The 13588-nt window shown below is 40.3% G+C and overlaps 1 protein-coding gene across 1 annotated transcript in view; it reads left to right on the forward strand.

Moving 5' to 3' along the window:
• CERS3 (ceramide synthase 3) overlaps positions 1–13588 on the forward strand; it is a 106588-nt gene that overhangs the window by 69007 nt on the left and 23993 nt on the right. The window contains exon 10 of the mRNA XM_068537482.1: positions 4817–4970. Coding sequence (XP_068393583.1) covers positions 4817–4970 — 154 coding nt within the window. The remainder of the gene's footprint in view (positions 1–4816; positions 4971–13588) is intronic.

Below are 13588 nucleotides of genomic sequence, written 5' to 3' on the forward strand. Positions count from 1 at the left end.
CCAAAACACACTGCCGGACGTGGCCCTGCCCACCAGAAGAACAAGATCCAGCCCCACCCACAAGAACACAGGCACCAGTCCCCTCCACTAGGAAGCCTACACAAGCCACTGAACCAACCTCACCCACTGGGGGAAGACACCAAAAACAACAGGAACTATGAACCTGCAACCTGTGAAAAGGAGACCCCAAACACAGTAAGTTAAACAAAATGAGAAGACAGAGAAATATGCAGCAGCTTAAGGAGCAAGGTAAAAACCCACCAGACCAAACAAATGAGGAGGAAATAGACATTCTACCTGGAAAAGAATTCAGAATAATGATAGTAAACATGATCCAAAATCTTGGAAATAGAATGGAGAAAATACAAGAAATGTTTAAAAAAGACCTAGAAGAGCTAAAGAGCAAACAAACAATGATGAACAACACAATAAATGAAATTAAAAGTTCTCTAGAAGGAATCAATAGCAGAATAACTGAAGCAGAAGAATGGATAAGTGACCTGGAAGATAAAATAGTGGAAATAACTGCTGCAGAGCAGAGTAAAGATAAAAGAATGAAAAGAATTAAGGACAGTCTCAGATACCTCTGGGACAACATTAAACGCACCAACATTTGAATTATAGGGGTCCCAGAAGAAGAAGAGAAAAAGAAAGGGTCTGAGAAAATATTTGAAGAGATAACAGTTGAAAACTTCCCTAACATGGGAAAGGAAATAGTCAGTCAAGTCCAGGAAGCATAGAGAGTCCCATACAGGATGAATGCAAGGAGAAACACACCAAGACACATATTAATCAAACTATCAAAAATTAAATACAAAGAAAAAATATTAAAAGCAGCAAGGGGGGGCTTCCCTGGTGGCGCAGTGGTTGAGAATCTGCCTGCCAATGCAGGGGACATGGGTTTGAGCTGTGGTCTGGGAAGATCCCACATGCCGTGGACCAACTGGGCCCATGAGCCACAACTACTGAGCCTGTGCGTCTGGAGCCTGTGCTCCACAACAAGAGAGGCCGCGACAGTGAGAGGCCCGCGCACCACGGTGAAGAGTGGCCCCCGCTCGCCGCAACTAGAGAAAAGCCTTCGCACAGAAACGAAGACCCAACACAGCCAAAAATTAATTAATTAATTAATTTTTTAAAAAAAGGACACTTCTAGAAAGTGTCCCATTTAAAAAAAAAAAAAGCAGCAAGGGAAAAACAACAAATAACATATAAGGGAATCCCCATAAGGTTAACAGCTGATCTTTCAGCAGAAACTCTGCAAGCCAGAAGGGAGTGGCAGGACATGTTTAAAGTGATGAAAGGGAAAAACTTACAACCAAGATTACTCAGCAAGGACCTAAATGTAAGACCAGACACTATAAAACTCTTAGAGGAAAACATAGGCAGAACACTCTATGACATAAATCACAGGAAGATCCTTTTTGACCCACCTCCTAGAGAAATGGAAATAAAAACAAAAGTAAACAAATGGGACCTAATGAAACTTAAAAGCTTTTGCACAGCAAAGGAAACCATAAATAAGACAAAAGGCAACCCTCAGAATAGGAGAAAATATTTGCAAATGAAGCAACTGACAAAAGGTTAATCTCCAAAATTTACAAGCAGCTCATGCAGCTCAATATTAAAAAACAAACAACCCAATCCAAAAAGAGACAGAAGACCTAAATAGACATTTCTCCAAAGAAGATATACAGATGGCCAAAAAACACATGAAAGGATGCCCAACCTCACTAATTAGTAGAGAAATGCAAATCAAACCTACAATGAGATATCACCTCACACCAGTCAGAATGGCCATCATCAAAAAATCTACAAACAATAAATGCTGGAGAAGATGTGGAGAAAAGGGAACCCTCTTGCACTGTTGGTAGGAATGTAAATTGATACAGCCACTATGGAGAACAGTATGGAGGTTCCTTAAAAAACTAAAAATAGAACTACCGTATGACCCAGCAATCCCACTACTGGGCACATACCCTGAGAAAACCATAATTCAAAAAGAGACCTGTAACACAATGTTCATTGCAACACTGTTTACAATAAACAGGACATGGAAGCAACCTAAGTGTCCATCGACAGATGAATGGATAAAGAAGATGTGGCACATATGTACAAGAAATGAAAATGAGTTATTTGTAAGGAGGTGGATGGACTTTGAATCTGTCATTCAGAATGAAGTAAGTCAGAAAGAGAAAAACAAATACAGTATGCTAACACATATATATGGAATCTAAAAAAAAAATGGTTCTGATGAGCCTAGGGGCAGGATAGGAATAAAGATGCAAATGTAGAGAATAGACTTGAGGACACAGGGAAGGGGAAGGGTAAGCTGGGATGAAGTGCGAGAGTAGCACTGACATATATATAGTACCAAATGTAAAACAGATAGCTAGTGAGAAGCAGCTGCATAGCACAGGGAGGTCAGCTCGGTGCTTTGTGACCACCTAGAGGGGTGGGATAGGGAGGGTGGGAGGGAGGCTCAAGGGGGAGGGGATATGGGGATATATGTATGCATATAGCTGATTCACTTTGTTATACATCAGAAACTAACACACTATTGTAAAGCAATTATACTCCAATAAAGATGTTAAAAGAATTGTTTTATTTTTTAAGTTAGCAAATTTTAAACCCACTTAATACTGGTTAGGGGGGTTCAATAAAACTCTTCTTTCATAAATTGCTGGTCACCTTCTAAATTGTTACAATTTTGGAAAATAATCTAGCAAAGTCTTAATAGCTTTTAATATAACCTTGAACTTCTGTACTTTTAATGTATGCCTTGGAATAGTATTCTCACCTTTAGGAACATACACATCTAAAGAAAGAAACTTTGGGCTTCCCTGGTGGTGCAGTGGTTAAGAGTGCCTGCCACTGCAGGGGCAACAGGTTTGATCCCTGGTCTGGGAAGATCCCACATGCTGTGGAGCAGCTAAGCCTGTGTGCCGCAACTACTGAGCCTGCACTCTAGAGCCTGCGAGCCACAACTACTGAGCCCACGTGCCACAACTACTGAAGCCCGCATGCCTAGAGCCCGTGCTCTGCAACAAGAGAAGCCACTGCAACGAGAAGCCCGCGCACCACAACGAAGAGTAGCCCCCGCTCGCCGCAACTAGAGAAAGCCCACACCTAGCAACAAAGACCCAACTCAACCATAAATAAATAAATTTAATTTAATTTAATTTAAAAAAAAAGAAACTTTGATTTGGGAAAGACAATATACACGAAGTTTTTCAGTGTAAAATGTTTTTGATTTAAAGTTAAATGGAATTGAACATAAATCCCACGCGTGCTACTTTTACTACAGTGGCAAAGTCTCTACAGGACAATAGCAAGTGCTGCTGAGGATGAGCAACAACTGGAGCTCTCGTGCGTTGCTGGTGGAGATGCAAAACAGCCACTCTGGGAAACAGCTTTTCAGTTTCTTATAAAGTTAAACATATACTTGCAGTGTGATACCCAACAATCCCAACCCTATGTATTTACCCTTGAGAAATGAAAACTTATGTGCACACAAAAACCTGTACATAAACATTTATAGCAGTTCTGTCCATAATTGTCAAAAACTGGAAATAATACAAATGTTCTGTAATGGGTACATCCACACAATGGAATGCAACTCAGTAATAAAAAAAAAAAGGAGCATGCTGTTGATACCCACAACTTGCATGAATCTCAAAGGCTCTATGGTGAGTGAAAGAAGGCAGTCTCAAAAGCTGACACACTGTATGATTCCATTTGTATGGCCTTCTTGACAAGACAAAATTAAAGGGATGGAGAATAGATAAGGGGTTGCCGAGTGTTAGGCCTGGGGATGTGACTATAAAGGGACAGCACTGGTGTTTGGGGGATAATGGAACTGCTCTGTCTCCATATTGTGGTGGTAGTTACACAAATCTATGCACATATTATAATTCATAGAACTGCACATCCCAAAATAGTCAATTTTACTATATGTTAATTTAAAAATAAAATTAAAATAAATATATTTAGGAAAAAATAGAAGATAACACATAAAAATTACAGTATTATTTGTTTAAAATCATGATTTTATGGGCAACTTTCTTATTTTTCCAATTTTATATGAATTAATTATTTTTATAATTCGAATAATATACTTACAAACAAACCTATCCAGGAACTCTAAAATCCTAGCAGTGTATGCAGTTTGGGAAGACAACAGATAGCCTTCATACTGCAATTGTATCTGAAGGCACTGTGCATCCTGGTCATTGAGGGCAGTTCAAATTGTGTCCAGGAGTCTGTTTATGAAATTAATAAAGTATGCAATTCACTTTAGAAAGTGGAAGTAGAAGTAATAACAGAATTTTTGCTTCCTTAAAAAGTCTCTTTTATCCACAAAATTTACTCTTGTAGAATTCCTCATTCACTTTTTTTTCCCCTCATTCACTTTTGATGCCAAATAAATGAGATTGTGTCAAAAGGCAGTAATAACCCCATATACACATGCATTATCTCGTGTTATCCAATCCTGAGAAGGTGAGTGGGGTTAGTGTACGCTCATCTCTTTGCAGAGAGGAAACCGAGGTAGAGAAACATTGGAGTGTAGGCAGCGTGACAATAAAAATTCCATTTGCTTTAACTTTTCTCCCAGGAGGCAGACTGTATTTTTTTGTGGCTTGCCAATAATGATATATAAGGTAATATTATCATATTGTTTTCTCTTGAGACTTTCCTGGACATCATTAGGAATGAAATATGTGTTGTATACCTTGGGAGATAAAGTATTTGTTTTCTCACTGAAAATTCACAAGTACTTTGACTGTAATGAAATACTCTCATCTGTTTGGTTTTTCAGGATTTTGTATTGCACGCTGATTCTGCCTCTGCAGTACCTTGAGCCTTTCTTTTCATGCATCTTCCTCAACCTACAGCTCATGGTCCTGCAAGTTCTTAATCTTTACTGGGGTTACTTCATCCTGAAGATGCTCAAAAGATGTATATTCACAAAGGTAAGGGCTGTTCAAGTCTTATTGCTCTTAACAAATAGATTTCATTGCCAGATTGAAGGTGAGGCCCAGCTGGTGGAACATTCTACTTAATTTATAGTTAACCAGAATTTTTTTTCTTGATTTGATCGTTCTTGATACAAGTTTCTCCAAACTATAGATTTTTCATTAAGTAGATTTCTAAGGTGTTCTTAAGAAATTGCTTTTATTAAAGGACAAGGGTTTTTTAAAAAAATTTTTCTCCAAAAATTGAATGCTGCTTCTTAAAGAATGTCCTAATAAGTCTAAATTTGCTCCAGTTTGGGGCAAGCTTTATGGTGATAGTTGGGTACTGTTTCAGATCCTTGGTTTGTTTACCTTTGCTGAACATCAAATTTGCACATAATGCTCTCCACCTGAGCTTTCTCTTCCTCTCTGAAACTTTGTCCATCATTTGCCTATACTTTTTTCTGAAAACATCTTCCCTAAGAAATTAATAATACATTTTAGACAATAGAAGGGGGGTTTTTTTGTTTGTTTTGTTTTGAATTCTAGTTTTTAATTTCAGAACAGGGGAGGAGAGGGCTTCAGAAATGAATAAGACATAATCACTGCCTTGGGGAAACAGCCCAGCATATAGTCGGGGAATATTCACCTACTAGCAACTACATATATTGTACAGAATGTCCTGTGCTGAAGAGAGGTCCCAGAAACGTGCTGAGAAAGACAAAAGAGAAATTAGGGGACCAGGGAAAGTTTTATTGAATAGATGGAATTTGACTGGAGTCTTTAAGGCACGTTAAAAAAAAAAATCAAATCACAGCTCCTTCCTTGCCTGGAAATCATACATCCAAGGGAATTTTAATTAAGAATCTTTCAAGGTAAAAAGTTACAGCTGGCCCACTTTTGGGTGTTACCTAATCCATGTATAACACAGCATTGTATCGTGACCAGAATGAGTGACTCATATGTAACAGGTATGCTGGTAATTTATCAGATAAGCTCATTTTTTGATCAACTCTCTGATTAATTCATTTTCCTCCTTTGCAATTGTGTCTCAAAGATCATTGAAGAGCTGACAAATGAAGTGGATGTGGCCATAATTGACCTCTAGATCTTCTAAATCTAGAGAGAGGTATAGGAAATTGGGCTACATCTGCATTAATCTCAAGCCAAATCCTGAAAGTTTTCTTACTTTTTTAAACTAAATTACTGACTTGAGCTTGTTTTCCTGAGAGTAGATTCTTTCCTTTAAAGCTGGAGTGCCAAAAAAAAAACAAAACAATTTCATTGAATGGTTCTAGTTTATTAATGTTCTAAATAGTTTTTCTATGATCTCTGCAAAAGTTATTTTATCCCTAAGTGACAGATACAGTTGAAGTAACTGAGATAAACTTAAGAATTTGAGCAGTTAGACAATTTGCACATCCAGGGGTTGGACAGAAGGCAGGTCACTGAACTGAGCCTGCCCGACCTTTGGGTCCAGCCTTCCTGGAGCTCCTGTCCCTAGGCAGAAATTGTTCCCTTATTAACTGGTGAGTGACAGTAATTACAGGCTTGGAAGGGATCCAGGCAGAACAAAACTTGGAAACCAGAAAATACTCGTTTGGTTTCATCATGATTTTCATATTTCTGATCTCTAATGGGTTGTACCAAGCCTGATAAAAACCCAGTGGGTTGGGGAGCTGTGGACAGGAATTCCTGATTTCTCATGCTGTACTTTGGAAAAGCTGTTTCCAATTGCAATTTGACAGCAGCAGTGGAGGCCCCCGCGGCCCTAATCCTTGCAGTCCACATGACTTCAGCTGGCTTGCATATGCACTCTGTTTTCCACAGCAGTGGCAAATCTGGCTGTGAAATCAGCTTCTTCCTCCAAAGCCATAAAGCCGACTTTTAAAGAATGCTGTTTGAAGGCATAGTTGCATTGCAAAGGGGAGGAGAGGGACAGAGGCAGGAGTTGAAATTTTTAGAGGAACAACTAACGAGTCAGTTTTCAATTCTATTTAATAAATATTTAGCATTTCATACACACCACAATTGTTACCAAGGTGACTAATTCTTGATATTTAAAAAATGGAATTGCAGAGGTTTGTAGGCCTCCAAAAAAAATTTTTTTTTTAATCCTATAACAGCGATTGAGAATTTGTCTTTTCAAGTTCTTTATGTCTGGCAGGGCCCTAATAAGTAATTTTGAATATGTAAATGAATAAATAATTTGGATGGCAAGTTACAAAATAATTTATTAATCTGTTTATGGTCTCTGTGAATTTGCATGGTAGACTGAAAAGACAAAAGTGATTATTCTTAAAAACAGCGATTTTTTGAAGTATTCACATCTTATTTTCCCTAAACAATAATATTGTTGCATGCATATGATGAGTGAGGACCTTCTACCATTTGCTACCTTAAAATAACAATATCACTGTAATTTCAGGCCACTAACATATACACACCATAGTTAGCAGTCATCTTGCTGTTTGAGAACAAGAGTTGGCACTGAAACTTAACTGGTTCCTATAAAGTGGATGATTTTGTGATGAACTACCAGCCCACACATCACATCCGGAAGTATGACGGGCTGATATATTCAACTTGTCATTCTCTTCGCAAACATGAGAAGTGCTTTCAGAGGAACTTAGAAGAAGCATAGCATGCTTTTGTTTAATATTACTTAAGAGAACTTGATCATCCTTAAGCTTTTATTTTCTTCTTTCTAAATATCATACTGAGTGCTGGCCAGCTCGAGCATGTTTCTGTGACATCTTAGACTGGTTCATTGCAAAGATGTGGAGGTGGAGCTGTAGCCTGCAGCCCTTACAGCCAGGCTGGAGAAGCCAGCCCCTTGGCCACTGGCCCCAGCGATCTGCTCTCGACAGGCAGTGTCCCTTAAGTTCACAGAATGACATTTACACATGCTGAACTGTTTCAGTTAAAGAAAGGAACCCTCTAATACACATGAGGAAACTGAGGCCTCAACCAAATTCACACAGTAATTGCATGGCAAAGCCTGAGTCTCTTAACTTGTAATACTTCACCTTTTCTAATTATTCAGGGAAGAAAATTAATAACCAGAAAATTAATTTAAAATACTTGTATGGAGTAAAAAATAGTGAGTACAGAAACAAATTGAGTAATCAAGATAGTAGATTAAAACACAGACAGATCCTTCAAGTTATTTTTGAACTTTTTAAAAGCATAAAAACAGTTTTGTAATTATTTTTTAAGTAATTTTTTTATTTTTAATAATTTTTACTTCCTAGTGAAACATTTAGGGTAATAGCTAAGACTACAGGCTCTGTGTAGATTCAAATCTTAGCTTCTCCCATTTATGGCTGTGTGATCTTGGGCATATTATTTCTATTTATTGCCTCAGTTTCCTCACCTGTAACATGGGGCTGATGATATTAGTGCCTCCCTTACAGGAGAAAGCCCATAGAACAGCATCTGGCATCCAGTGCGCACATGATAAACATTAGCTGCCATCATCACTGTCACTGTTACAATATACACGGGTTCCTTGGGCAGAGACCTTGTGAATTCCAAGTGGCCTGACAGTTTGCTCTCACTCAAGCTCTCTCTTCCATTTGCTTAAATAAGGCTGCAGCTGATGTCAGGGGTCAGAGTCCTAGACTTTCTACCAGTGGCTCTAATGACAGTTTCCTAAGCTGTCTTCTGCCAGTTGACTTTCATGACTCACATTCTAGATGGTACTTTTTGACACATTCTCTCAGATACCAGCGTATTAGGGAAGACATACAAAATCTGTAACTTCCAAGAAGACTTCAAGTCTCTTTTGTTAGTAGGCAGTAGTGGATGTAAAAACTGCCATTTGCTGAACAAGACATTATAAAAATACCACAAAGGCTGACTACTGAGTGTTAGAAAAATGCTATTGGTTTATATTTCCATATTTCTGGATATTTATATAGATTAATTAGATTAACAACGTATTCAAGAAACAACAGTGGAATTTGTAAAATTTGATAACAAAAATAACTTTGCAAAGTTGCTGGGCTCAAAGAATTTCAAATTTGAATATTCTATACTACATGTTCAGCCCAGCCACAAAATAGAGAATCCCATAGGATTTTAGAGCTAGAAGAGACCACTAAATGTCTACCAGGACACCAGGACCCTCCTCACGGCCTTGCTACTGCAGCTTACCACTCATGTTCATGTAGATGGTAGTCTCTCTTGTCTGGAGGAAGAGAGAGCTGAGTGAGGAAGGGACGTGCCTTACCCGAGGTCACACAGGAGTGGGGATTCCTGAGGCTAATTCTGTGCTCTCTGCCTCCCCAGGAATAGTGTGCATCTGTGTGTGTGTGTGTTTAGTGTGGCTTACGCTCCGTTCCCACAAACTTCATGATCTTATCATAAACTTCGCTTGGTTACCTTACAAATAATCAATTAATTCCAGCTCTTCATAGAGGGTTCTCTTTAGAAAATCTCATTAAGGTTATTCCCATTAGGGGATTTTCTGGCTTAAATCAGTCATAAACCTATTTTTTTTTTTTTTTTTGAGGATATGGGGAGGGGGAAGAGTAAGCTGTGACAAAGTGAGAGAGTGGCATGGACATATATACACTACCAAACGTAAAATAGATAGCTAGTGGGAAGCAGCCGCATAGCACAGGGAGATCAGCTCGGTGCTTTGTGACCACCTAGAGGGGTGGGATAGGGAGGGTGGGAGGGAGGGAGATGCAAGAGGGAAGAGATATGGGAACATATGTATATGTATAACTGATTCACTTTGTTATAAAGCAGAAACTAACACACCATTGTAAAGCAATTATACTCCAATAAAGAGGTTAAAAAATAAATAAATAAATAAATAAACCTGAAGTGTAAAGTTGTTTAAAGAAGTCAAAGTAGACTAGGCAACCATCTGAATGGTTCTAAGATAATAAAGAAAGGGGAAAAAAATGTATCATGAGTAAGAGCCAAGCCCTACAAGTAAACCGGCCTCTTCCCAGCTCCATGCCCCCAACGGAATTCCTGTTGCTTTGCCTTTGACTGGGAGGCCTCCGAAATAGACCCACAGGTACAGCCAGGGCACCAAGGTGGTTGCTTGGGAGAAGACCCAACCTCACACTCACAATGGAGATAGAAGCGGCCCAGAACTGGAAGGAGGGGGTCACCTGCTAAAAGGGAAAAATGGAGGCTCAGAGGCCGTGCAAATCAGGACTGGAACCCCCAGCAACCTTCTCAGTGAATACCTCTTTTCCACACCAGGATAACATTATGCAGGCATTTTCTTACACTGGCATGGTCATAAAACAAGATTTTATTTCAGTTTTCTTCAATCCACCCTCTCTTCCTTTGGAGGCATGGAAAGCAGCTGGGTGCCGGCAGCTGAGTGGGGCCTCGTCCCTCTAGGAGATTTCAGATGCTGGGTGTCTGTTTAAAAATGGCGGACCTGGGGCTTCCCTGGTGGCACAGTGGTTAAGAATCTGCCTGCCAATGCAGGGAATACGGGTTCGAGTCCTGGTCCGGGAAGATCCCACATACCGCGGAGCAACTAAGCCCATGCGCCACAACTACTGAGCCTGCACTCTAGAGCCCGTGCTCCGCAACAAGAGAAGCCACCGCGATGAGAAGCCCACGCACCACAATGAAGAGTAGCTCCAGCTTGCCACAACTAGAGAAAGCCCACGCGCAACAACGAAGACCCCACACAGCCAAAAATAAACAAATAAATAAGTTAAAAAAAAATGGCGTACCTCCCTTCCCTGCAATTGCCCATGAATTATGTAATTATACAGTGATTTTCCATACTTTATCACATATTGGCTCCCTTTGTGTGTGCTCTTAACTTTTTTGTCTTATGTGTTTTCTAACAATGGTTTTCAAGATACTGTTCTTGGAGGTACTGGACTACACAGGTCGTCTGATGGACAAGAGGTTAACTGAAGCTGTTATAAAAGGAAGGGACTTGTTCAGGTGAGAGCTGTCCCATGAAGCATTTTTGAAGATAGCAATGGGTACTTAAATCCTGCCTTTCTTTCCTCTGTCCCAAATGTTGACCTGATGCTCCCCTGATGGTATTTTGCTGAAGCTGAAAAGGAGGGTGAGCTATGGGTGAAAAGTGAAGAGATAAAAGAAGCTCTGACATCTCTTGTACCCACGGTTTAAAAAATAATTTCACAAAATGCAATGGGTTTTTATATATTCCTGAAAGGAATGGATATTCTTCATTTTATTAGTAGAAAAACAGACACACAAACACATGCATGTAAACACACACACACAGATGTTGTATATGGAACTTGAGTTTCTGTTTCTGTACCAGCCTAGACAAGGGGACAAGCACAATTCATGGCTTGTTAATAAATCTATGCATTCACACCAGTATGTGAAAGTTTTATTAATGGCCTCTTGGGGCAGAGAGATTGGTAAGAGCAGGTGTTGGGGGAGAGTGTGCCCTGGCCAACACTGTCCCTGTTTACCTCCCAGTTTTCTGTGGCTGTACCCCTCCCTGTGTGGGGCGAGGTCCCAATCCCCACTACATAAGTCTCAGAAGGGAGCTTTATGTAACACAAAAGGAACCCTATTCCTGAAAACTCATTCTGTTTGTAGATATGGATAAAATTAGTTCCTTTTTAAAACGTTTTCATTTTGATTTATCATGTGGGCTTTAGCGCTTGAATGATTTATGATGCAGATGGCTTTATCTGAGTTCTGTTTTGGGGAATAACAAGCATGCCATCTGTGGAACTCTGACTCTCAGTGGGGCTGTTTTCTGCAAATGGTGTCTCTTTGCCACACGCGGCATACTCAGGAAATCTTAAAGCGAGCAGCACTGGGCACGTGCCCTCTTCCTGTGGCTCTGAAGCACGTTCTGCAGGCCTGCCCTGAGACCTGTCATTTCCTCAATGTTGCTCGAAGCAGCTCGGGCCTGTAGGTATACTTCTGTAATGTTTTCGGTGTGAACCTGGAGACTGTGGTCAGATCTTCTAAGGGAATGGGATTGGCAGTTCTTACTCGTTGGCTGGGTTGGAACCTCTGACCCAGTCTCTGGAGCACTGCGCTGAGGCCTGGCCACAATGGGGACACAGTCTAAAGTCAGTACTGGTCCCACCCAGTAGCTACACCGGGTGGCTACTTACATCATGATTTGATAGAAGCCAGTCAACCTCCCTGCACCCCTAACAATCAATTTACCCACTTCTCTGGGTGTGAGATGGTGTGAAGAGTGTAGAGAAAGTCCAGCCTCCTTGAGGCCCCAAGATCTTGGCTGTCCAGAAAATGAATAATGAGGGGAGGGTAAAACTCAGTGAATGCGTAGAAGAGACCTAATCAAACTTTGTCTACTTTCTGTAGCCATTGTTTCTTCCCCATATCAGTTGTGAGTATTTGTGTGTGTGTGCGCATGTGTATACACAGAAGGCTTTTAGGGGTACTCTGGGATTCCACACCTGTGAGGGAGGGAAAGGAGCTGGACTGGGCAGAGGGAGAAATTAAACTGTGATGCAATTGCTACAAAGGCCTCAGCCAACCCTATAGAGCACTCTAGAACTGAGTGGCCCTTCGGAGATATCCCAGTTGAAGCAAAGGGGCCAGACCTCTGTACCCCAGCATTAGCCTGTTACTGGACGTGGGCTGCCCTGTGGAAAGGGGCATAACTCTGGTCAAGGGAGCTCCCTTCAGCCAAGGATAAGACCAGAGAAGGTCACAGCTGGGAGCTCCCATAGCTGGGAAATTAGAGCTGTGGTCCTGAAGGGGTTTCTGGGCTGTGCATCATGGTGTCCACATGGCCTCCGATCTCTGCCTGCCCTACCCTGGACCTAACGCCAGCCCCCACAAAGAGGATTGCATTTACCCTCTGTAGGGAGGCAGACTAAGGATCAAAGGGTATGGATTCCCAAACACTGAGATGTGAGGCCTTGGAGGAGTTATTTATTTTTTCACCCTCTGTTTTCTTTCTTTCTTTGTTTTTTAATTGAAGTATAGTTGATTTACAATATTATATTAGTTTCAAGTGTACAACATAATGATTCAATATGTTTATAGATTATATTCCATTTATGGCTATATTTCCCCATGCTGTACAATATATCCTCGTTGCTTATTTATTTTCTACATAGTAGTTTGTGTCTCTTGATCCCATACCCCTATCTGCCCCTCTCCCCTCCCTTCTCCCCACTGGTAACCACTAGTTTGATCTCTGTATCTGTGAGTCCATTTCTGTTTTGTTATATACATTCGTTTGTTTTATCTTTTAGATTCCACATGTAAATAACACAGAGTGTTTGTCTTTGTCTGACTTATTTCACTAAGCATAATACTCTTTAGGTCCATTCATGTTGTTGCAAATGGCAGAATTTCATTCTTTTTTAATGGCTGGGTAATATTCCATTGTATATATATACTACATCTTCTTTATCCATTCTTCTGTTGATGAGCACTTAACTTAGGTTGCTTCCATGTCTTGGCTGTTGTAAATAATGCTGCTATGAACATTAGGATATATGTATCTTTTCAAATTAGTGTGTTCGTTTTCTTCTGATATATGATGGGAATTGCTGTGGGATTGCTGGGTCATATGGTAGTTGTATTTTCAGTGTTTTTGAGGAACCTCCATACTGTTTTCCATAGTGGCTGCACCAATTTACAATCCCACAAACATTGTACTAGGATTCTAA

The sequence above is a fragment of the Eschrichtius robustus genome, chromosome 1 (genome assembly GCF_028021215.1).
Source record: "Eschrichtius robustus isolate mEscRob2 chromosome 1, mEscRob2.pri, whole genome shotgun sequence".
In the NCBI taxonomy this organism is placed as follows: Eukaryota; Metazoa; Chordata; class Mammalia; order Artiodactyla; family Eschrichtiidae; genus Eschrichtius; species Eschrichtius robustus.